The 25146-nt window shown below is 39.0% G+C and overlaps 1 protein-coding gene across 1 annotated transcript in view; it reads right to left on the bottom strand.

The window, feature by feature from the left end:
• Positions 1-25146, bottom strand: part of KCNH5 (potassium voltage-gated channel subfamily H member 5) — a 277648-nt gene that overhangs the window by 176850 nt on the left and 75652 nt on the right. The window contains exon 7 of the mRNA XM_081830419.1: positions 17365-17791. Within this exon, the coding sequence (XP_081686545.1) occupies positions 17365-17791 (427 nt within the window). The remainder of the gene's footprint in view (positions 1-17364; positions 17792-25146) is intronic.

Here is a 25146-nt window from a genome sequence, read left to right as displayed (position 1 = left end):
CAAAGGCAAGGGAAGCAAGGGCAAAAATGAACTATTGGGACTTCATCAAGATAAAAAGCTTTTGCACAGCAAAAGAAACAGTCAACAAAACCAAAAGACAACCGACAGAATGGGAGAAGATATTTGCAAATGACATATCAGATAAAGGGCTAGTATCCAAAATCTATAACAAACTTATCAGACTCAACACCCAAAGAACAAATGATCCAATCAAGAAATGGGCAGAAGACATGAACAGACATTTTTCCAAAGAAGACATCCAAATGGCCAACAGACACATGAAAAAGTGCTCAGCATTGCTCGGCATCAGAGAAATCCAAATCAAAACCTCAATGAGATACCTCCTCACACCAGTCAGAACGGCTAAAATGAACAAGTCAGGAAATGACAGATGTTGGTGGGGATGCGGAGAAAGGGGAACCCTCTACACTGTTGGTGGGAATGCAAGCTGGTGCAGCCACTCTGGAAACAGTATGGAGGTTCCTCAAAAAGTTGAAAATAGAGCTACCATAGACCCAGCAATTGCACTACTGGATATTTACCCCAAAGATACAAATGTGGTGATCTGAAGGGGTATGTGCACCCCGATGTTTATAGCAGCAATGTCCACAATAGCCAAACTATGGAAAGAGCCAAGATGTCCATCAGCAGATGAATGGATAAAGAAGGTGTGGTATATATATACAATGGAATATTATGCAGCCATCAAAAGTTATGCTGAGCGAAATAAGTCAATCAGAGAAAGACATGTATCATATGACCTCACTGATATGAGGAATTCTTAATCTCAGGAAACAAACTGAGGGTTGCTGGAGTGGTGGAGGGTGGGAGGTATGGGGTGGCTGGGTGATAGATATCGGGGAGGGTATGTGTTATAGGAAACAATGAATCATAGAACACTACATCAAAAACTAATGATGTAATGTATGGTGATTAACATAACATAATAAAAAAAATTTTTTTAAAAATCAATCCAGGAGATCCAATATCTAAATAATAGGTATTTTAATAAAGAAATAGGACTTTATCAATCAAATAACTCAAGAAAATTTCCCAGAGGTGAAGAATAAGTATTTCCAAATGATGAAACATACTCATTGAGAATCTAGAAGAGATTCTAGAATCTAGAAGAGTGGATAAAAAGAGACCCATATAAAGGGACATTGTCATAGTATTTAATAATGCTGGGTACCTAAAGAAGATTCTAAAGTTTTCCAGAAACAAAGGGAGAAGAAAAACATATTTATAAGAATCAAGACTTGAATAGAATCAGTCTTCTAAATAACTCCACTGAAAACTCAAAGACAAAGGAAGAATGCCTAAACGTTCTGTCATAAAATTATTTCTAACCTTCACATCTCTATCCAGATGAATTATCAATTAAGTGTGAGGATAAATGAAAAACAATTTAGGACATACGAAACCTCAAAAAAAATGATCTTTTATGCACCTTTCTCTGTAGGCTATTGCAAGAGCTGTTCCATCCAAACAGATGTAGGAAACAGAGGGTCCACAAAAAAGAAAGGCAAAGGAAATTCTCAAGTTCACAGATGAAGGGAGATACTGGGCTGAGTGAGAGCTGCGGGTCAGGTCTATAGAGACTAGTCCAGACTGGGGAAAGTCAGAAGATTCCAAGGAAGCCTCCAAAGACAAGAAGTTGATAACTACCTAATAAAAGGGTATTGAGATGAGCATTACATGATGGAGGAGAAGCATTGTGGAACACCAAGAAAGAAAATGACATAAAACCAAATGTTGTATGGGAAAATAATTATAGCAAAGCACGTGACTCCATTGCAAATAGTGTTTGCATAGTCATAATGAAAACAGGCCATTGATTTAATCAAAAGTATGATCTAAATATATCGAGAAGATAGAAAATTGGAAAATGTATACATGTGTATGTGGTGGTGGTTAACAGACAGGGGACAGAAAAGAGAACTATATTTTAATCTTCCAAAGATGGAAGTCAATAGATAATGACTAAAACTGAAAATCCTCTCTAATAATCATCCTATTTAGAGATAAAAAGAGATTTTACCCAAAAAAAAGTTAAAATATTTTAAAGTTATCTCTGGGAAACAGAAAAATATATAGGGAATAGGGAACTTCTACTCTTCAAAATAAACCTTATAGTACTATTTGGCTCTGTATGTGCATGTATTACTTTGATCTAAAAATTAAATTAAAAAAAATAGGCAGACAATCTGAATTACCACACAGATTAAATTAAGAAGAAGCCAGGAAAGCCAGAGGTCTGGAAAATATTCGGATTTCCTTCCTTTCCTCTGTGGGCCCTGGGTCCCTTCCTGTTTACCTCAGCTGTCATCTCTGGGGTTGTAATATTAGCCAAATCCTATTCTTTTCTAACCAAATCATCTTCCTGTCTCTGGAAATCTCTCCAACGACTAAATGAGTAGTTAAAGTCACATAGCCTTAAAAAGTCTTTCACCAAACATCAGAAGCCAAAGAAATTTCCCTTTGGGTGAATGACACACTTGAACACACTTGTTTCAAGATGCAAATTTCTCCAAAATACATGTATGTGATTTTGTTTCTTTAGCAAACAATAACAACAACAATAACAACAAGGATATATATGCTTCTGATTGAGGTTGAAATAGTACTAATCTTATGTGGCCTCTAAGAATAGAATATCCAAATTTTATCATTAAATTCTATGTGTGGTATAGTTATTTCCAAACCATTTAAATCTCTGGGTGCTTCTCTTCTATGGCCAATGAACAAAAAGGGATTGGGAGGTTGCAGTTCATTCATTTATGCCAGGACTCACCCACAATTGTGGGTGAGGAACACACACAGGAGTATTTTCAGTGCCTCTAACCACTGGTCCTTCCTAATGGCCCCTCTGCTGTCCTTCCACTCAAACAATGGCAGTCACTTTTCAAGGGGAGTATGGATACAGCTGGGAACAAAGGAAGCAGCGTAGCTTTGAGTTTCAAATTAAACTTTTTTTAAGCCCATAGCCAAAACAATAATCTTGAAAGAATAGATTTCCTTTGCAAGTGCCAGGCCCTCGAGACAGCAAATGGCTTTTTTGTTATTGTTGTTCTTGTTGTGTTTTATTTTTACTGTTAAAACCTTAGCTCTTTTCCCAGAAAACACTGGGGGAGGGGGTGGACAGTGAAACATAGGTGGGCAGAATAGAAGGAAATATAGATGAGAAAGGAAACCTGAAATCGGGTAAGGGGAAATCCAAAAGCAACAGAGAAAGTGTATCCTGCCTCCCATCCAGAACTCTGGTATGCACCATACAAAGAGCAAGGAGCACAACCATAGGACAGATACAGCATGAAAGACACCTTTGAAAGGTGGAAAAGAGTGAGGTGGGAGGTTACAAACTAAGTGAGCTCTCTACAGGAAAATGGAGTCAGCCACATATTCACGTATCTAAGTTCTATCATATAAAAATTTAAACCCACCACTAAAACGCTTAGATCTGGAGAACTGGTGTAGTTTTGCTTTGCTCTAAATACACGGGCTTTTCAATAAGGAGTATCAAGACCCATTCACTTGTTCAAAAAGAATTTATTGACTACCTACTACGTTCCGATTATACCAGGGATACAGAGGTGAACCAGATAGACAAGCTCCCTGCCTTCATGGCTCCCACTTTAGCTGGGGAGACAAGTAGAAAATATGTAAAGAAAGAATTAAAGAACATAATTATAGCCCATAATAAAAGGATAATGAGATATAAAGGATGGAGACACTTTGGACAGACTGAGGAAGAAAGTTCTAGAACTTGCCATGCATGGCAAGGACCCAGAGAAAAGGGACACGATTCATCAATCTCTGATTACTTTTCCCACCACAGAGCTAGGAAGAATAAGAGAGTCTTTCTTGAAGAATCTCTTCCCTCTTGGCATCATCACCTTGGCTCCCTCCCGCCCCTGCCTGCCAAGCAGTGCCCCATGCTCCCAATGTTTTCTCCACCGTCTTCTGAAATCTCAGCATCTCTTTCTTCTTCATTGTGGCAGTGAGATAGTTTGAAGCTCAGTCTATGCTTGTGTGCTGAAAAAGACTTAGACCTTTCAGAGAACAAATTGGCAGTTTCACAAGGGCCTTCTAGAGGGAAGGACACACAAAACAGGGACCATCGGCAAAGTGATCAGGGAGATATCTGGAAATTGTCTGGCTCCCCTAAATCACTCCTTGTAGGGAGACACTGCTCAGCCTATCAGGAGAGCTGCCCTTGATCCTTCAAAATTTGTTCCCAATATCACACTTTCCAATATTTAAGAGACAGAGTATAAGGATCCAACAAAAGAAACAGAAAAAAAGGATGCCTGGGTGGCTCAGTTGGTTAAGCAACTGCCTTCAGCTCAGGTCATGATCCTGGAGTCCCACGATCGAGTCCCATATCAAGCTTCCTGTTCAGTAAGGAGTCTGCTTCTTCCTCTGACCCTCCCCCCCCATGAGCTCTCTCTCTCTCTCTCATCCTCTCTCTCTCAAATAAGTAAATAAATCTTTATAAAAAAGAAGAAATAGGAAAAAAAAGTAGCCAGAGCAGTGGGAGAGAAACCAGGGAGAGATAAACATCAAGAAACCAGAGATGTTTCTGCATGGATGAAAAAGGGTCTGTGAAATTTAGCAAATGTCTTTCAAGTGGTAGAAGGGGAAGTCCACTTTTAATAGATAGCAAATGAAGATAAAGTGAAGACACATGCTTTAGGAAGTTTGCTGAAGAAAAAGAAGAAGAAGAAGAAGAAGAATTGGTAGTTAGATCACAGGCAAAGAGAGTGCAAACTGGAGTGTTCTATTCACATATGTGTATTTTTTTAGGATTAAATAGACATGAGCATGATTATGGGCTGATGAGAAAGAGCCAGTAGAGAGCTAGAGAGATGGAAAACACAGGAGAAACAAGGGCAAACCACTGGAGGAAATAAAACATCGAAGGACAAAACAAATCCATGACCACACCCTGGACCATCCACACAACCCTAGACTCAAATATGAAACTGCCCACGCACCATAACAAGTGACCATTTGCCACTTAGCACAGCAGTTGCTTGCACCGAAAGCCTGAAATGAAATCCTGACCCTTGCTTTCTCTCATACCCTCATATGCTGTGGGTCCTAACATTTGTCCAGAACCTAACCAATTCTAACTACCAATGGCATCATCTCTCACCTTGACTATTAACCTGTCTGCCCTCTGCCATCCTCGATCCCTCACAGTCTATTCTGCATACAGCAACCAGACTGATCTTTAACCACAAGACAAATCATGCCACTCTTTGGCCCCAAGCCCTCAAACGCCTTCCCATCTGACTCAGAAAAAGGTCACTCCTTGGACCTCGAAGGTCCTGTGTGGTTTGGCTGCCCCCTCACTCCCAAGGCACTTCCCTCCTCCAGCCCGTCTTTGTAAGAGGATCAGGAAAGTCCAGGAATGCACATCTGCCACAGCAACGCTTTCCTTTTCAGAGAAATAAAAGAAAGGCCACCTCCTGAAATGAAGAAGAGCAGTCAGAGGTTGAGGAGAGGTGGAAAGAAAACATGGGAGAGTTGCACAAGAATAGCTATTCAGCAAAATGTGAGAGGGAGATGACCTAAAATAAGCAAAGATTTGTACGATCATGAACAATGCATTTTAGTGGCACCTGTTCACGTAGCTGTGGTTTACGCCAGCCAGTTCTCAACAGTCCCGAAACAGGAACAAAAGACACAAGAAGATTCGGGTTGGGGACTTTTTAAGACACAGCGCAGCAAGAGGACAAAGGATGCTGGAATCTCGAATGTTGGTGTGTGTCTGGGATGAGGGAAGAGTGTTCTCTAGCTAGACCCTCCAAAGAGAAGGGAGGTGGGAAATGCACTGACTATGCGGGTCCTTTGAGGCCTTTTCTAAGAAAACTGAAAAGGCCAAGTCAGAGGCAGCTCAGTGTAAGAAAAGTTCCCGAGGTCAATAGCACCTACCCCTAATTCTCATTAGAAGAGTCAATGCCCATTTCTTTTGGCAAAGTCTAACTACAGGTATGAGCTTAAGTGTCCTTCCCTTACATTCATTTTAAATCAGTAAGGCTCCCAAATTACACTTTCATAGATGAAGACTTTTGGGGGGTTGTTAAAAACATAAATTCAACTTTAAAAAAGATTAGCTCCAGAACTAGCTTCAGAGAGAATTTTTTAAAGCCACCAGTATTTCCTGACAGTCAACCTCAACCTAATTCTCATCCCATAAAAATCTTCCTATCTACAATCATGTAGCCCAAAGCTACAACCACATACCTGGCAGCTTTACTCCCAGGGACGCCTAACTCAGTCATCACAATTGATGTGAATATTAATAGGTAAGAAGCAGTCACTTAGGAACTGGCTTAGAAATTGTTCCAAATGAAATCCCCTCTCTGAGCATACCAAAGCAATTCTTAAATCCATACATAAGGCTTTCTGGGTATAACATTTATTTTAGCAAATTCTAAATATATTCATATATGGATTTGTTAGTCTTTCAACCTTTGAAAAATTTTGTATTTTATTTCCAGCACAATTAAAATTATATATATCAATTGATCCTTGATATCACATAGATAAGGATCATCTAAGTCCCCAGGGCTTTTTCTCTAGCAGAGCACAATTCACCTACCAGGTAACAACCTATCTTGGACAATACACCCATTCATAGGAATCAACACAAATTTATTGGAAGGTTACCATATAATCTCATAAATAAAATTCTTCCCTGACTAAAATCCCTGTTCTTAGAAAGTGGGATTTCATAAAAACTTCTTACCAAGTCAATTTTATTTTCTATCTTATAACATGAAAACTCCAAGTATATGTAATATATCTCATAGTCTAATTTAAATATATTTTATTGAACTTGAATGGTGATTCAGAAAAAAAGCATCACTGGCAGTGAAAAATACTGAGTAAGTATAATCTACCCGCACTAGGTTAATGGCTACTGATAAAATTATTTTCCTTCATACAAGAAAAAAAAAAGGTTTAGATCCCATAAAGGCAAATTCTCCATGTGATTCTCTCCCCTCAACTATCCAATGAAACTACTGCAGAAGGTCACCAATGAGCTCATGATGCCAACCAGACCTCCTAACTCACTGTCCCATTTATGATGCTGTTCTCCCTTCCTTCTTGACATTCTTTCATCCTTTGTTGCAACAAACTCTTCTTCTGGAGTCATGCTTCCTTTTTACCCCTCTCAGTTCTCTTCTCTACCCTTCTGTGGCTCTCCTTCCTCAAGTGTCACCCTTCACCAGCTTCTTTCTGACTCTACCCTGCACTCTCTTGACATCAGTTACTTTGTCTACACCATGATTCACAAAGAGATCCCACCATGCTTCACATCACTAGAACCCCAAAACACACTTTTAACTGCCTAACCTAATACACATCACCAACTGAATGACCTGCAGGCACCTCACACTAAACACATTCAAAATAGAACAATTCTCTTCCCCCAGGAATGGTTGCTTCTTCTTTCCTATCTCAGAAGAGAATTTAGTCATTCACTCAGCTGAATTAGCCAGACACTATCAGTCCTTTTGACTCTTCTCTTGACCATATTTGACACATTTATCCACTCACCAATAACAACTTAAAAAAAGGTTTCAGGAATTTTATATGCAACCTATTTTTGAGTATTCCAAATAACTCTGCAATGAAGGGATCTCCATTTTACAGCTGATGGTTTAGATAATTGATGTAAATTCTTAATAAGTGAATGTAGGTTTGTCTGACTCTAAAGTCCATGGTCTTCTCATAAACCATGCTGTCTAGCTAGACTGTGGGAAGCTACGAATATGCCAAATCTGGCCTGCCACCTGTTTAAAGTTTTACTGGAACATAGCCATGCTTATTTATGTCTTTGCCTGCTTTAACACTACAATAGCAGAGATGAGTGGTTGCAACAGAGACTTACAGACCACAAAGCCTAAAATAGTTGTTATCTGTCCTTTTATAGAAAAAACAATTTGCCAATTCTGAAACTATACCATCCTCTATAACCCTACCACCTCAGGTTCTTGCAACAGCCTCCTAACTGGTTTCTCTACCCTCAGGCTTTATCTCCTCCAATCCATCTTCCACACTGAAGAATAAAGTTCTTATTTATCTCACAACCTTTAGGATAAAAGACAAATTCCTTATCAAGCTATGCAAGGCTTTTTGACATCCTAGTTCCTTCCTTCCTCCCCATCCACATCTACTTTCTGTTCAAGCCAATGTGAAATACATGGAGTTCTACAAAAGGGCCAAGCCATTTCATTACTGCTTTTTTTTCACATATGTTCTCTTTATTTCAAAAAATGCCTAAGTCCTACGTGTTTTTTGTATTCTAAGCTCAAGAGTCACTTCCTCCTAAAAATCTTCCTGTATTGTTCAGGATAAGCTAGATAAACTTCTTTCATTCGTTCAAATTATGTTTAATGAGCCTAACTATCAACTAGGCACAATGCTTTATGCTAAATATATAATGACAAATAGGACAAATACAGACCCTGTTCTTACCAGCCTTATAGTTCACCCCAACTTCTTTATTCATCTGTTCAAAGTCTTAGCTCTTAGCTCATAGTATTAAGAGAGGTAAGATGGACATGAAGATGGAGAAGGAATGGAGATGGGCAAGGAGTTGCAGATGGAAATGGGAATAGAGATGGAGATGAGGATGGAGTTGAGGATGGAGATGAAATGGGGATGGGGATGAAGATAGGAATGAGGAGGAAGATGGAGATGAGGATAGAGATGAGGATGGAGATGGGGATGGAGATGAAGATGGGGATGGAGATGGGGATGAGGATGAGGATGGAGATGGGGATGAGGACCTGGATGGGATGAGGATGTAGAAGGGGATGAGGATGGGGTGGAGATGAGGATGGAGATGGGGTGGACATGAGGATAGAGATGGGGATGGAGATGAGTATGGGGGCTGGGATGGAGATGGGGATGGAGACAGGGATGGAGATGAGGACAGGGACTAGGATGGAGATGGGGGTGGAGATGGGACTGGGGATGGAAATAGGGATGGGGATAGGGATGGAGGTGGGAATGAGGTTGGAAATGAGGATGTGGAAGGAGATGGAGATGAGGATGGGGATGGAGATAGGGATGGGGTGGAGATGGGAATGAAGATGGAAATGGGGATGGGGATAGGGGTGGAGATGAGAATAGGGATGGAAATGGGAATGGAGATGGAGATGGGAATGGGGATGGAAACGGGAATGGGGATGGAGATGAGGATGGGGATGGAGACAGAGATAGGGATGGAGTTGGCAGTGGGAATCGGGGTGGAGATGGAGAGAATGGGAGAGAAAGAAATGATTCAGTGATTCTCTTGTCTGACACTCACCATGCCACTAACTTAACTCACCATACCACTGAAAGTATTGAAAGTATCCATTGAAAGTATCCAATTTGTCTCCTTAATAACAATACTACCAGAACACCTGGGACAATGCTGGATGAATTAAATAATTTTGAGTGATACAGAGACACAAGGTAGTTCCAGAGACCAAGTCCTTGCAAAGAGGTCAGGCTAGTTAATAGGCCACTGAAAAAATTTCCTGTTTTCTGGGAAAACTCAATCTTTAGAAAATCTGAGAGGTTTTGTGAAAATGTGACTAGGTATAAAAAGGAGCATGAGTATAAAAGAACATTCCTGTAAAAGATACAAGCTCTATTTTGAATAAGAAACAGGGAATAAAGTGCACATCACATAGTCTTTTTCTAACTACTGGACTATACATCTGAAACTACTGAACCATGAAAAAAGGTACTTATAACCCTGAACTTTGTGTTCCACAAAATGTTTTTCCTCATAGGATACTCAGAGCTCATTAAAGAAAAGAGACCCCCCCCCCAAAAAAAAAAAAAGGAAATCTTTTTTACAAGCAGAGGTAAAGCAGACACAAAGAATTGACCCAGTTTCCAAAATAAACATTAAGCTTAAAATTCTCTCCATCTGGCTGAATCTAAAACCAGAAATGAAAATCAGCATGTTCACACTCCACTTCCTACCTACACCACAACAGCAAGGACAAGAAAAAATTCAACATGTTCCTTAATATTATATCTCAGTCATCTAAAGTCTCATGTTAAGATTTGTAGAATAATTTTTTTAATATTGGAAAAGGGCAATAGTTCACTTTTATGTTTTTTAGCAGCATTTCTTTAATATTTATTTTCATTTTATTTTTTTTTCTTCCAAGTGTTTATTTAAATTCCAGTTAGTTAACAGTTCACTTTTAAACCTGCCTGGATATCCATAAGGGCCAAACTCCTTCAGAGTCCCCACTGGCCTGGTATACAGATTTCTCCCTGGGCCCCACTCTTATGTCCTGAAGAATGTCTTTTTCTGCTTAATTTCTATTTGAAAAACACTTTTCTTTCCACAAGCATATTTTCTGTTCTCTACAATATCTCCTGACAATGTCCCCTTTACTCTTTACTGAATATATTCCATATAAGACGCATGTATAAAACAAGGTATGTAACATACATGAAAAGCCCTAAAACCTGTGACATCTCTTCCATTTCATTATTAACCCCATTCCAATAAACAGCCCAATTCTATGAATAGTGGTATAACTGCACTAACAGAATCTTAGATATATAAAATGTTGGCACTGAAAGAGACCTTAAAACTCATTTATATCAACTCCTGCATTACACAATTGAAAAAACTAAAACCCAAAGAGATTCAAAGACTCTCCAAGGTCACATAGGCCTTTGCCTTCAACTTATTCTATATTCTCCCAATCTCTAGGTCTCACCATTTTCTATTTATTTCCTTTTTCTATAGAGAGAGATAAAAGCAATGCCTATAATCGCAGCTTGGCTTTTATCTGAACTCCACAGAGAATGCTAAATTAGATCACCAACTGGAGAATATGATGCGTGGCATCAGTCTCCTCTGCATGATACTGAGTGACCAGTATGTAACTAAGTGGTCCCTGGTGGCTTAACCACCCACATGGAGATTTGAATTTCTCTTCATACACATCCCACTGGCAGATGGTCCTGCTATACTTCTAAATGTGCTAAACCACTTGCCTGCTGCATTATAAACCGTATCAGTCAATTACACAAAGATCTTAGACTGAGCTATCATCAATTACATCCTGTTTGAAAACAGCAGATTAGCATTATTATGACTACCTGCCTGTCTACCAATTAAATCTCAGCAGTTTTCTTTTTTTTTTTTTTTTTAAAGATTTTATTTATTTGACAGAGAGAGAGACAGTGAGAGAGGGAACACAAGCAGGGGGAGTTGGAGAGGGAGAAGCAGGCTTCCCACAGAGCAGGGAGCCCGATGCGGGGCTCGATCCCAGGACTCTGGGATCACAACCTGAGCCGAAGGCAGACGCTTAACCGACTGAGCCACCCAGGCGCCCCAATCTCAGCAGTTTTCATATTGATAGTTTTTAGTTTTGCTTTGTTTTACTTTTAAAGACTTAATTACATGGACTCCTGCCAGGACAGATTCTGATTGCCGTATACCACAAGTCAGGCTGCCTCAACTTAGCAACCAAGCAGGCAACAATAGAAAGATCAAAAAGAAAAAAATATTTTTAAATAAAGCAAGTACCCAAAGTCTAATCTTATAGTCCTTTGAAATATGCTATCTAAACTATGCTGTCTACATGTTTATTAATGTATTTAACAGTGTGTTAAAACAAAACAAAGCAAGCAAACAAAACCGAGAAAGAGAGGGAGAGAGAAAAAGAGAGAGAAATTTATGGTTAGGCACAAATTACTTATGGCAAAAAGTTATTCATAACTTCTATTTTTATTTTATGTTTCTTTCTTTAAAAATTACAATGACAAATGCCAGTATATAGATTTTTGTAATGGTTGGGTTAAAGTAAAATACAATTTATATGATCATTTAGTAATGAAGAAAAAACTAAGTAAGTAATTACTTCCTTGATAAATCTTTAGAAGAGGATTCATAAAAATACATTAAGACAAAGGGATAATCATATCAGAAAAATTCCATTCTCATATTGCTTTGTTTTATAGCCATCAAAACAAATCATCTGTGCACTGAGATGCTTTCTGAATAGAAGCAAAATTAGTCAGTCTGCTAATCATGGGGAAAAAGAAAACTATTAAGGGCTCAATAAGATTATATAAATGAAATGGATTAGAAAACATTTCATGAAGATATCATGAAGTATTTGCTCTGCAAATAAGCAAAGAGATTACCCACATCTTGATCTCAAAAAAAAAAAAAAAGTATGCTATTTTCCACAACTGACTTTTTTTTTTTTTTGGCAGAACTAACTACAAAAATATATTTTCACAAATGTCCTTTGGTGGTGAATTCCATGAACATCAGCAGAGTCATCAGGTTCATTCATGAATGGACAAATGCAAAGCAATGAGAGAGAGTTTACTATCCTGAGATAGTATAATGGCTGCTACCAGAGCCATGAAGTTCTACTCAAGGCATAGAGCATGCCAAAATTGAGAAGAGACAAATCTGAGATAAAGAATGCATGGTGGTAGACATATGATGAGAAGATCCAAATAACTTTTCCAGTCCTGGAAATCTGAGCAGGAAGATTCTCCACCTTGGGCAAATGATGGACAAAGGATTTAAGTCTAAGAAATCCCCAGGTAGCAGATAAAAGAAATAACCCAGGGATCCTGCTGACATAGAAGGTATCAAGAGAGAACATAAGGTGACTGGGATTGAAGGAAGGACACAGTCATAAATTTTGTCTGAAGATTTGTCTGAAAGCAGCAAGCAGAACCCTGAGACTGTGTTCCTGGACAGAGTCCACATGCAATTCAGCATTAGGGGTGAAAGGACCTAGAGGTCAGAGAGGAGAGGCCATTAAAGAAAGAAGAGCGCTCAGAATGGACCTAGGAACTGGAATTGTTGCCATTAAAATTTTTCAATTTTGCTAGAAGGCATGAAAACTTTAGATAACTTTCTCCAGAAAAAGAGGCTATCATTTTACAAGTAGTGATTATTTTTCTCCACAAAATATAGGCGTTTTTCTCCACAGAGTATAGGCAGTTGGTTTCTCCACCAACCTTTTGATAAAACGTTTTTCTCAGTTACTGTGTTATAAGGTTATAAGTGGTACTTCTCAAACACCACTCAATTCTAGATTGACTAGAATCTTAGCACAACTAAAATCATGAAGCTTTCTTTTTCTATCTCCCTCTTCCTTTACTCTCCTTCCCCATCACACACACACACACACACACACACACACACAGGCATACAGACATAACGCTAACTCCGGAGCTGCATCTATGACTGATAACACATACTGGGTTCTGGGAACAGCAGCAGTTTGTTGTGTTTGTCTTCCTTGGTGTTATTGTAGGGAGAAAAGTGATACTAAGATTACAAACAGCTGCAAGAGGCACATTTGGTTGATATTTTGAGCATGTGTGTCTAATAAATTTTGGAATTGCAAGAAGTTACTTTAACACTTCATGTGTCTTGACAGTTTTCTATCAGCTTCTTGGTGGCTGCAAAGGAAACATGCCATTAAATTACTAAGGACCCAGGGACTAAGAAGGAAATGAAAAAGCATTTCCCTAGAACACTCCCAGCAACAGAAACTGGACTTGAGGCATAAAAAGAAAACCGAAGTCAACAGGCAAAAGAAATGTCAGAAACTAGTTTATAAACGGAAAACTAATGCTCAGGTGTTAAGAAAATCGCACAAACTCAGAAAAGAAAAGGGCCAAGTTTAAGACCAGGTCTTCATCTTGAAATCAAGATAGGAACTAAATAGAGATAAAAGAAGGATAAAGACCTTTAGATATAGCACTACAACTGGCCATACATGAACTAGAGAAAGGATGTAACCAAAATGAACCAAATGAAGTTTTGAAAACTCAACTGAATCTACGTGAAAATTTTCAATGATTTGAAAATTCAATCTATGATGAAAATTTTCAATGTCTACCTAGATTCCAAAGGTAGACGGTAAAAAGTGGTGGGAGACAGGGTTGTTGGCGCTTTCACTAACTAGCCTCTTAGAACTTCTCATCAGGAACTTAGAGACGTAGATTTTGGAGCAATCCAGATGTAGGAGCCACTACATTCCCAGAGGCAGACACAGGTGAACTCAGGGCTTTCACAAAGGAATCAGAGCAAAACCTTGAAGAGTGTGCATTTTTCCAGCATGTATCTTCATCAGAGACCTAACTGGAGTGGATTCAAGAACAGGAGATTCTCATTATAACCATCAAGGACATCTTCAGTTTCACTCATTCATACAACAAACTGAGATTGAGTATGGCATAAAAAGTTGTTTAGAAGCTGAGTATACAGAAGGAAAAATAGGCAGACAAAGGCACTACTGTCATGGAACTTGCGTTCCAAAGGAAAAGAAAAATGGAGTAAATGTGTTTTCAGGTCTTGGTAAGTACAGAAGTAAAAGATTAAAGGGCAAGGATTAAGGGTGATTGGCTTTGGGTGTTCTCTTTTTATAGAGGATAGCATTGGGAGGAATTTCTGAAGAGGCAATTTGAGTGGAGACCTGCATGAATTCATGGCATAAATAAGAGGAGGGGTGTTATAAGCAGTGGGGAAGCAAGTATGAAGACCCTGAGACAAGACTGAGCTTAAAGTGTTCAAAGCAAGATGGCTAGCATGGATGGAATAGAATATGCAAGGGCAGGAACAACGAAAAGTGAAGTGGACAAGGTGGACAACAGCCAGACCATTAAGACTTTGATAGAAGGGTAGGGAATCTAGATTTTATATTATGTGCAATGGAAAACATCGGAGGGCTTCGAGTAAAGGAATGGTGTGATCTTATTTACTTTAAAAGGGCTACTCTCACTTTCTCTGACTGACTTATTTCACTTAGCATAATACTCTTTAGCTCCATCCATCACTTCTGGGTAGAGACTATGGGGCAAGAGTAAAAATAAAAGGAACATATAGGAGATTGTAGTAAATATCCAGACCAGTGATGGTGATTTGGTCTTGAGTGGTAAGCTACAGAAGTGGAGAGAAATAATCAAATGTATTCTGAAGGTAAAGCCAACAAGACTGGTTATAAAAAGATGTAATAAATGAGAAGAAACAGGAATCTAGGATGATTCCTATGTTTGGGGCCTGAGAAACAAAGTGAATAGTGCTATCCTTCAACTCTATATAGATTTTTTTTCTATTATCCTATTGTTTAAAAATCTTGAGAAAAAAAGAAAGAAAAATCTAACTATGCTAGTCCATCCACTTGCAAAATAGTTTGGCAATTTCTTTTAAAAACTAAACATACATTTATTGTGTGTCTCAACAATCTCTTTCCTGGATATTTATCCCAGAGAACTGAGAACTTATATCCAAAAAAAAAAAAATTGTACACAAATGTTCATGGCAGCTTTCTTTGTAATGGCAAAAACTGTAAACAGTCAAAATGGCTTTCAATAGATGAACAGTTAAACAGTGACATATCCAAACCATGAAATACTACGCAGCAATAAAAAGGAATAAACTATGGATACACTCAACAACTTAGATGGCTTGCAAGGGGTTATGCTGAATGTTAAAAGCCAATTTCAAAAGGTCACATTTTGCATGGCTCCATTTACATGACATTCTCAAAATCCCAACACTATATAGATGAAGAGCAAAACAGTAGTTGCCAATGCTTAGGGATGCTTTGGGGGAAGGGGTGGGTATGACTATAAAGGAGTAACATGCGGAAGGAAGTTTTTGTGGTGATGGAACAATTCTGTATCTTGATTTCAGTGGTAGTTAAAGGAATTTACACATGATAAAACAACACAGAACTACACACACATATTGTATTAGTGACAATGTTGATCATGTGCTGGATTGATTATACAGGATGTAACTATTGGAGGAAACTAGGTAAAAGGCACAAAGGCCTTCTCTATACTATCTTTGCAACTTCCAGTGAATCAATAATTGCTTCAAAATAAATTTTTTTAAATCTAACTATGCTCGAGTATAAGGTAAAATGCATTATATAAATACTAAAAGCAGTAGAGTAATAAATACCACTGACAAAATGTCGTCTTCTGAATTTATAATGTGCCAATACATTTTACCATGTTGGGTGTTAGGCAGCAGGTTTAATTAATCATCAGGATCTCTTTGTATACAGGAACATATTTCCTCCTAAAGGCCTCTGAAGTAGCAGCACTTGGCATTCTCAATCTACCTCCTTACCTCTAAACAGCAAGTAGAACCTGTGTGTTCTGGTTTCTGCACCTGCACAAAGGAGTGTAGAAAGACGGAAGCTAAACTGCTAACATCGGTGCTCTAATAGCTATCAAAAACTTTTAACTCTGAAAATGTGAAAACTGCCTTACATTGACCCAAGATATTGACCTTTCATGGGCCACCTGACATTCCTGGACTCTTAACATCTTTCCCATCGGTGTCAAAATACAAACCTCTGCAATGTGGAATCTCAAAAGGATGGCTCAGACCACAAACCAATGACCATGACCCAAAGGCTTAACAGGTGCTAATAACACTAACCATACCTCTAGTACGATGATCTTAAGGTTACTCTAGGGGTCAGAACTAGGCTTGGATAAATCATCTAAGTCAACCTGAAGGAGTAGATGATGGTGAAATCTCCCTCAAAGTCTTCTTTTAAAACAGCTTCTTTGATACGTATCTCCTTAATGTTCTGATCTGACATAATCCATCCTCAGTCTGAGTGGAGAACATGTGTTCTTTCACTCCTTAAAGAACATTCTACTCCCTGGAACACCATACAGACATTTAGTACTCAGGTGTGCCTGCTAAATCCTGGACACTTTTGTCATTGCCAAATGAGCTTGTATTTACTAATCCTTTCATTCTCTCAAAGGCGCATATATTCAACCTAGAGTGTTTGTAATGAAGACCAGATTTGTAAAACTTTTTTATGAGTCCTAATTGTAAAAAGACAACATAAAACTATCCTGAGATCAGTGCTAGTCAAGAATTCAATTACTAACTAAAGTAGTTTCTAAACTATGTGTCTCCCATCATATCCTGTCTGCTTTTTTTGGAATTTAATACACAGCCAACAAAACCTATGGGATGTGCTAGATGCTGCCTTTCTAGATGTTGGTCTCCCTTGGAAAGAGCTCTGCCAGACAGGATGCTGTGAATAGAATTAAATCAAAGAGCTCCCATCCTGATTTTTGTATCAGTCTATCTACACTGTTTTTCATGTGCTAATACATTCTAAAATGTAAAATACATTATTTGCATATTTATATTCTAAGGCTGAATAAAAATTAAACCAATGCAAATAATATGGATTAAACGCCTTTCTGAAGACAAAGTAGCTTCATTTTAATCCTGTTAGAGATTGGAGTCTGGAAAACTGCCAACAACAATGATTTTTTAATTAAAAAAGAAAAAAACAAGATACTTACAGCCAACCATCATCATGGCCACTGAAAACATCTTCTCCACATCTGTGGTAGGAGCTATGTTTCCAAATCCTATGGTTGTAAGGCTTGTCATGGTAAAGTAGAGAGAGGACACGTACAGAGAATCCTTGCTGGGTCCTCCTTCCCATATCCCTGCACTGGTATTATATCGATACGGAGTCCCAATGCTCAAGGCCAGCTGGTAGAGCCAACTGTCTATTTGGATGGTGTTCGTCACTTCATCGATGACCTCATAGTCCCCAATGCTGTACCATATGCAGGCCAGCCAGTGGGCAACTAGTCCAAACACACATACCAGGAGGACGAGGACTGCTGCTCCATACTCTAGGTAATGGTCCAATTTCCTAGCAACACGGCCCAGTCGCAAGAGACGCACCACTTTTAAAGAACTGAAGAGACTGCTAATTCCCTAAAGAAAAGAAAAGAAATGACATGAGACTTTCAGAAAAGAAAAGGCTGGGGAACAATTCAATGGTTTACCTTCACGAACTTGATTGCCCATCTATAGGCTAAGAACATACACATAATATATCTCTGACTTTAAGTCAACAAAAATGCTGGAACGGTAAAGAAACTTTTCTTAAAAAAAGCAGATTCTCCCCAAAGAAATAAGATATTTCTGAATTATTAAATAAGACAACTTTTCATTAGCTAAGGAAATCCAATTTGTCTTCAGAAGTGATGTATAAATAGCACAGAGAAAAACTAAAGGAGAAAATTGCTCAAGTGCAATATATACAGAGTATAGAAATAGGATGATGAAATCAGACCTTTTATTACTTCTTCCTATAAAACCTATCCTCTACTCGAAAACATTTATTTTTTTATTTCTCACTTTATAATAACCATGAGCACCAAACTTCTGAGAAAGGAATCCCAATCTTACTGGCAAGTAAACAGGAAATACTCCTGGGTATGTGGGGAGACTGACCAGGTGCCATTGTTGTTTCTACTACCTCCTGTCACAGTCATGATAAACACTAAATTTGTAGAGCTCTGAAAAAGTTAAGAGTTGAACGCAGAATGGGCACATAATCTACAAAATTCTATCATCCCCTAGCAATAGTCATAGAAAAGAATACTAAGGGAACAGCAGCAAGATAATTCATATTTTGCTGAGAAGCTTAAAATCCAAATACAGCATTATCCAAATGGAAATACAGAATACACTTTCTTCAAACACCGAAAGTCCCATAGTAATTTTTTTTTTTTTTGGAAGCATATATTAAGCCATGTGGGGAAAGAGGATAAATTCATTCCTGATGCAGGGAGGGAAGGTAGAGCTGTGATCGGGAAGCCTCTCATCTGACCATCACCTCCAAATCTCATGAGGTCTATGACTCCATTATTGCTAATTCTTTCTCCCAGGGGGGAGACAAGGAGTCTAGCATAACTCACTCTGAGCTTCCTTCTGACCAACACAGAGGAATTGGTTGGTGTAGTGGAACAGATGTGACATTAGTAAGACACTAATTTTGGCATCGTAAGGTTCTTGATAGTTAAGATGAAAGGGTTAAGAATGCATTTGGTTGGGACGCATGGGTGGCTCATTTGGTTAAGCGTCTGCCTTCAGCTCAGGTCATGATCTCAGGGTCCTGGGATCAAGTCCCACTTCGGACTCCTTGCTCAGCAGGGAACCTGCTTCTCTCTCTGCCTACCGCTCCCCCTGCTTGTGCTCTATCTCTCTGACAAATAAATAAATAAAATCTTAAATAAAAAAAAAAGAATGCATTTGGTTATATTATACTCCATATGGTAGCATATGACTGAGATATTTCAAAATAAATATTTGAAAGAGAGAGAACAAAGAGAAGTAGAAACAAGAGACCTTGTGGAAACGAAAGTAGCAGGAACATTTTGACAGTTTTCTGTCTCAAGCTCAATATCTTAGGTCTGGCTCTATTTCAATTCCTGCTCTTAAATGCTGTGGCATCAATGCGCAGCCTTAAAATAAATTCTCATTTTGCTTGAACACTTGAGGGGGGGTGGGGAAAACAGATACTGAACTTTAGGCAGTTAAAAAAAGTAGAATTATGAAAATTCAGAAGATGAATTGGCATAATGCAGTGACCTGAGATCTTGGAAGGTAAGAAGATTCAAGAGAACTTGGAAGCTCTCAGAAATGAAACTGTGTAATCACAAACAAAGACAAAAATAAGCATTTATTAAGCACTTCTACAGGCCAATGTCTGAGTTAGGCCCTTGGGGCATTAAAATAAATATGCCTTGCTTCTGCTCTAAAGAAACCCATAGTCCAAATGCATGACATACACCAAATGCATGACTAAATTGTGTTGTTATAGATGTTCTCTAGTTAGTTTAAAATTTTAAAGGAACTATAATACTTCCGATAAAATACTGCACAGAAGGGGTGCCTGGGTGGCTCAGTTGGTTCAGTGTCAGACTCTTGATTTCGGCTCAGGTCATGATCTAAGGGACGTGAAATCAAGCCCCAAGTCAAGCCCCATGTTGAGCCTTGCATTGGGCTCCGTGCTGTGTGTGAAGCCTGCTTAAGAGTTTCTTCCTCTCCCTCTGCCCCTCCCTTCCTCTCCCTCTCTCTCTCTCTAAAAAAATAAATAAATAAAACAAAAAAACTGCACAGAACGTGATTTCTATCTGAATTTTTTTTCTCGAAAAACAAAGAGAAGAAAAAAACAGAGAGGAAATCTTTACCCTCATTCAAACTAAAAAACAGTCACAACTCTTCACCAGAATGCGAAAAACCAGGACCTACTAGAATTAGGCCCAAATGGTGGGAGGGCACACTCCCCTGATTTCTGATGTAGGCAGAGCTCTTCAAAAGGAGGTGGTCCACCCTGAAGGGTACCTGCTCAGGATCCCACTTAATCAAACAACACCATTTTCTATGGCCATGTCCAACACTACTTAAACATTACAAAATATTTTGTAAGCATTATAAACTCTGCCCCAGGTTCTGTGATACCACTTCCTCCTGGGTTTTACCAAGACCCCAGCTGACATCTCTTCCAAAATCATTTTCTAAGGCTATACCTCTCTATGCTTCTATGATGTGTTAGGATTCTCATCATGATTATCCGCAGCCCTCTCCCAATTGATCTACTGCATATGCATGATTCAACTGACTTTTATATATCGAATTCACCAGTCCACTTCTTAGCACAAAACTGTCTCCTGACTTATTGATACAGAAGCCAAATACCCACTATACATCTCCATTTAAATGTCTCACAGGTGTTCAAAAGGTAATTGGTCCCAAAGGGAATCCATTGCTCCTCCTAAATGAGTTCTCCATCTCTTACTCTTGTGAGTGACATCATTACCTGCCTCATCCCTCTGACCTGGGGCTGAGCTTCCTGCCACATCCAGCTGGTTATCAAGTGTTATCAAAGACATGAGTAAGTGCTCAAAATATATCTACTTAATAAATCTCTCAAAAATCTCCCTACTTTCCTATTCCCAAGGCCTTGTCTTGGTCATGACTTCATGTTTTTACTTACTTATGTGGCAGGAAAAGCCTCTCCATCAGCCACCTTACCTCTGTTCCTACTCCCTTTAATTCACAGATCACACTATACAGGCTACCAGACTGGTGTATATTTAAATCATATCTATTTATTCCTGTCCCTCTCCAATCTTAACTGTTACCTCATACCTATAGGATTAAGTATTAACTCCCTACTATGACATGCAAAGCCCTTCAGAACCTATTATCTGCCTATCTAACTTTTATCTGCCTTCAGAACCTATTACCTCCCACCAATTCCTGCTCCTGCCTTCTATGTTCCAGCCACACTTAGCTACGTGTAGTTCCCAGAGGTCCATCTGTTTCACGCCATGTTACTACTTGCTCCTTCTTCTTAAGGGGTTTGTCCTCCCACTTTCTTAGTGGCTAGCATCTTAATTGCAGTTTATGACAAACACTCTCTCCTCTGTGTGCACTTCCTGGACATCTCCACCGTCCCCAACCATCTTCATTGACATACCTTCAACCTCTCCCCCACCGTGAGAGTTAAGTGTTCTTCCTTTATGTTATCATATACTCTTTGCACATTTCTATCACAACAAGTATCACAATAACACTTTATTACAAGTCTAGCTGGCATGCATGACATTCCAGGAAACTCTAGACCCCTTGAAGAATATATCTAGTGTCAATTACAAAGCTTTGTCTATGGTAATATGCTAAACAGTTGATACATTTGATGAATGTATCAAAAGACTTAGACAAGCCAAATGTGGATGGTGTAAATTTAGGGAAGGATAATTAATAATAGATGTGATATGATTTAATAGTAAAATATAGACAACAAAACAGGCAATGTAACTTTGAGTTACAGTAATAAAGATACGGTATGAAGAATGAAAAAGAAATTCTCCTTAATTTCTCTAACGACCAGACCACAAGTATAGGAGATACATAAAATACATTCAGCAGAGGACTGCCAAAAAAAGAACTCAAAAGTATACCCTATTAGGAAATATGGAAGGAAATAGAAAAAAGGAGACTGGGGCAGGGCATTATAATTGTGTTCAAATACACAGGGCCCTGATGAGGGTTGAACTCATTATGTATAATCCTAATGTAGATCACCTGAATCATAGTTGGAGCTACAGGGATAGAAGGATACAATAAAGATTTCATCAAGCCTGTACCACACATTTCCACGCAATAAGCCAACCAGAAAGTAAGATCACTCATTGCTACTTAGAAAAGACAAATAATTCACAATAATATTGAACACTTACTACAGGCCAGCTATTTTTCTAACTGCCTTATAAGCATTAACTAATTAAATCTTCAACACAATCCGATGTGGTAGGTACCATTATGAAAACATAGACCGGGGGGTGCCTGGGTGGCTCAGTTGGTTAAGCAACTGCCTTCGGCTCAGGTCATTATCCCAGGGTCCTGGGATAGAGCCCCGCATCAGGCTTCTTGCTCAGCGGGGAGCCTGCTTCTCCCTCTCCCTCTACCTGCTACTCCACCTGCTTGTGCTCTTCTCTCTCTCTAACAAATAAATAAATAATCCTTAAAAAAAAAAAGAAAGAAAGAAAGAAACATAGCCTGGGGGCACCTGGGTGGCTCAGTCAGTTGAGCGTCTGACTTTTGGTTTCGGCTCAGGTCATGATCTCAGGGTCATGTGATTGCGCCCCCAGGTCAGGTTCCATGCTCAGCGGGGAGTCCACTTGGGATTCTCTCTCTCTCTGCCCCTCCCCCAACTCGTGTGCTAGCGTGCACCCTCTCTCTAAATAAATAAATAAATCTTAAAAATTTTTTAATAAAAAAAAAAAAAGCCCAGAAAGGTTGAGTAATTTGACTAAGTTCACACAGTCAGTAAGAGGGGCCGAGCTTCAAATACAGGCAGTCTGGCTCCAGACTCCCTGCTTCTAACCACCTCACTATCTGACCTCACTCTGAAACTCTATATTATACCTAGAGCATAATGTGTAATTTAAGTACATTAGTACCTGCAATACTACCTTATATGCGGTCATTCTCTACACAACTGAATAAAGGAGATTAAATACCTTGCCACACTCTTCTCCCCACGTAGGCACAGCCACGGCCCACTGCAGGGGTATGTGGAGGCCCTAGAACTCTGTAGAGTCTGCAACTCTCTAATATGGACCAACTCACTGCATTCCCACAACAGTGGGATTCCTATCTCCATTGTTCATATGAGGACCCTGAAGCTCAGACATAGTAAATGACTTCTCCAAAGTCACAGAGCTAGGAATGAATGGAAGCATCACTCAGACCTAGTCCTTCAGATTCTTAGTGCATTTCCCACAACAACCAATGGCTGTGCAGTCTTCCTGTCCTGAGCCCCAACGATCCCTTCAATATTCATCTTTCTAATACACAGTACCCTCCACGGACTCATCACAGACCTTACATTAACCACAATCTCCAGCGCAGGCCTTCAAGGTGCCCAGGCCCATCTCCATCTGCACTGCCAGGTCATTTCCCACCAAGCCCTTGCATAGCAATACTGCTCGGGTCAAACCAAACTCCTGTTTGCTCCCAAACACAACCCCAAAGTTTCACCTTTGAATCTGTCCAGAGTGTTCCCTTCAACTACTTATAAAATCAGAAACTGTTATTCAAAATGAATAATATGCAAATAGGCAAGTTTGCTTTATTTGGAAAGTTGTTTTAACTTTCTCATTTTCCATTGTTCTGTATCAAAGGGAATTTAATGCAATCATTATAACCAAAACTCAAAGTGAAATGACTTGCTTTTAAAATGTGATGAAAAAATAACTAATCTTCAACAAAGCAGGAATGAATATCCAGTGGAAAAAAAAACAAAAAATGTGATGAAATACTTAAAACTTGAGATAATGTAAATGTCCTTCTCCAGTGTAATCAGTAAATACATAATCACACATTCACTCAATGGAATGCTATCCAAATATAAACATGAACAGACTATCTATATACAACAGCAAGAGTGAATCTAAAAAGCATCATGTTGAGCAAAAAGACCAGATACAAAAGATTATATATTATATGATTTCCTGTATAAAAAGTATAAAAACAGGTGGAACTCCTCTGTGGAATTAGGAGTCAAGATAGTGGATCCCTTTGTAGGGGAGAAATAGTGACTATGAGGGGTATGAGGAGGAATGTGGGGTTCTGGCAACATTCTGTTTCTTAATCTGACTAGTAATTACTAGGTGTGCTCAAAACTCTTTGAGCTCCACACTTTTAAAATTGTAATTTTCTTTAAGTATGCTATATTTAAACATAAAAAAAAAAATGTTCCGGAAAATCCAGCAGTCACTTCTGTGTTGTTAACATTTCACCACAGTACATTAAGATTAATGATTTCTTCTGCATCATATGATTTTTTCGAGGAGGGGGAGCCATATTCAATACTGTATTAAAATAAGAGACTTTCCTTATTTATGACTCACTCTCATGACCTTTAGATTGGGCCACAGACTGTATTTAATTCCTTGTTTAAACTTGAATTTCACCCATACAGTAACACTGGATACTTTTGAAGGCCGATCCTCAAAAAATGCCCTCCTTCTGAACTACCACCTTTGTGATAACAACTTCTTGATTTTGTACTTTCTACCAGTTTTATCTGCTCATTCATTGTCTGCGTCATTTCACTCCACACTTTCCAGTCCTCCAGTGCCCTCCTCTGAAGTCCAGTGGTCTTCTGTCCCTGTCCTAACCTCTGAACTCTTAGCACACAAATCCCTGGGGTTCCACAGGTGGAAGAGAATATCAAACACATGAAATGTAAAAGAGAACACAAGGCTAATGGAGAACCTTCAGTGATTAGCCTTCCACCTTTCCAGCTAATTTCCTTACTTGAGAAGCCCCCCTCAGGCCACAGGAGCACAACAAACAATATCCAGGAGACATCACTGAGTTCTTTTTTTTTTATTATTATGTTATGTTAATCACCATACATTACATCATTAGTTTTTGATGTAGTGTTCCATGATTCATTGTTTGCATATAACACCCAGTGCTCCATGCAGAACGTGCCCTCCTTAATACCCATCACCAGGCTAACCCATCCTCCCACCCCCCTCACCTCTAGAACCCTCGGTTTGTTTTTCAGAATCCATAGTCTCTCATGGTTCATCTCCCCCTCCAATTTCCCCCCCTTCATTCGTCCCTTCCTGCTATCTTCTACTTTTTTTTTATTTTTTTAATGTATAATGTATTATTTGTTTCAGAGGTAGAGGTCTGTGATTTAACAGTCTTATACAATTCACAGCGCTCACCATAGCACATACCCTCCCCAATGTCTATCA

Source organism: Leptonychotes weddellii, chromosome 9, assembly GCF_054177405.1.
Source record: "Leptonychotes weddellii isolate Sample4059 chromosome 9, ASM5417740v2, whole genome shotgun sequence".
Taxonomy (NCBI): domain Eukaryota; kingdom Metazoa; phylum Chordata; class Mammalia; order Carnivora; family Phocidae; genus Leptonychotes; species Leptonychotes weddellii.
Note: the sequence above shows the minus strand (reverse complement) of the source record. Positions and strands in the feature narration are given on the sequence as shown.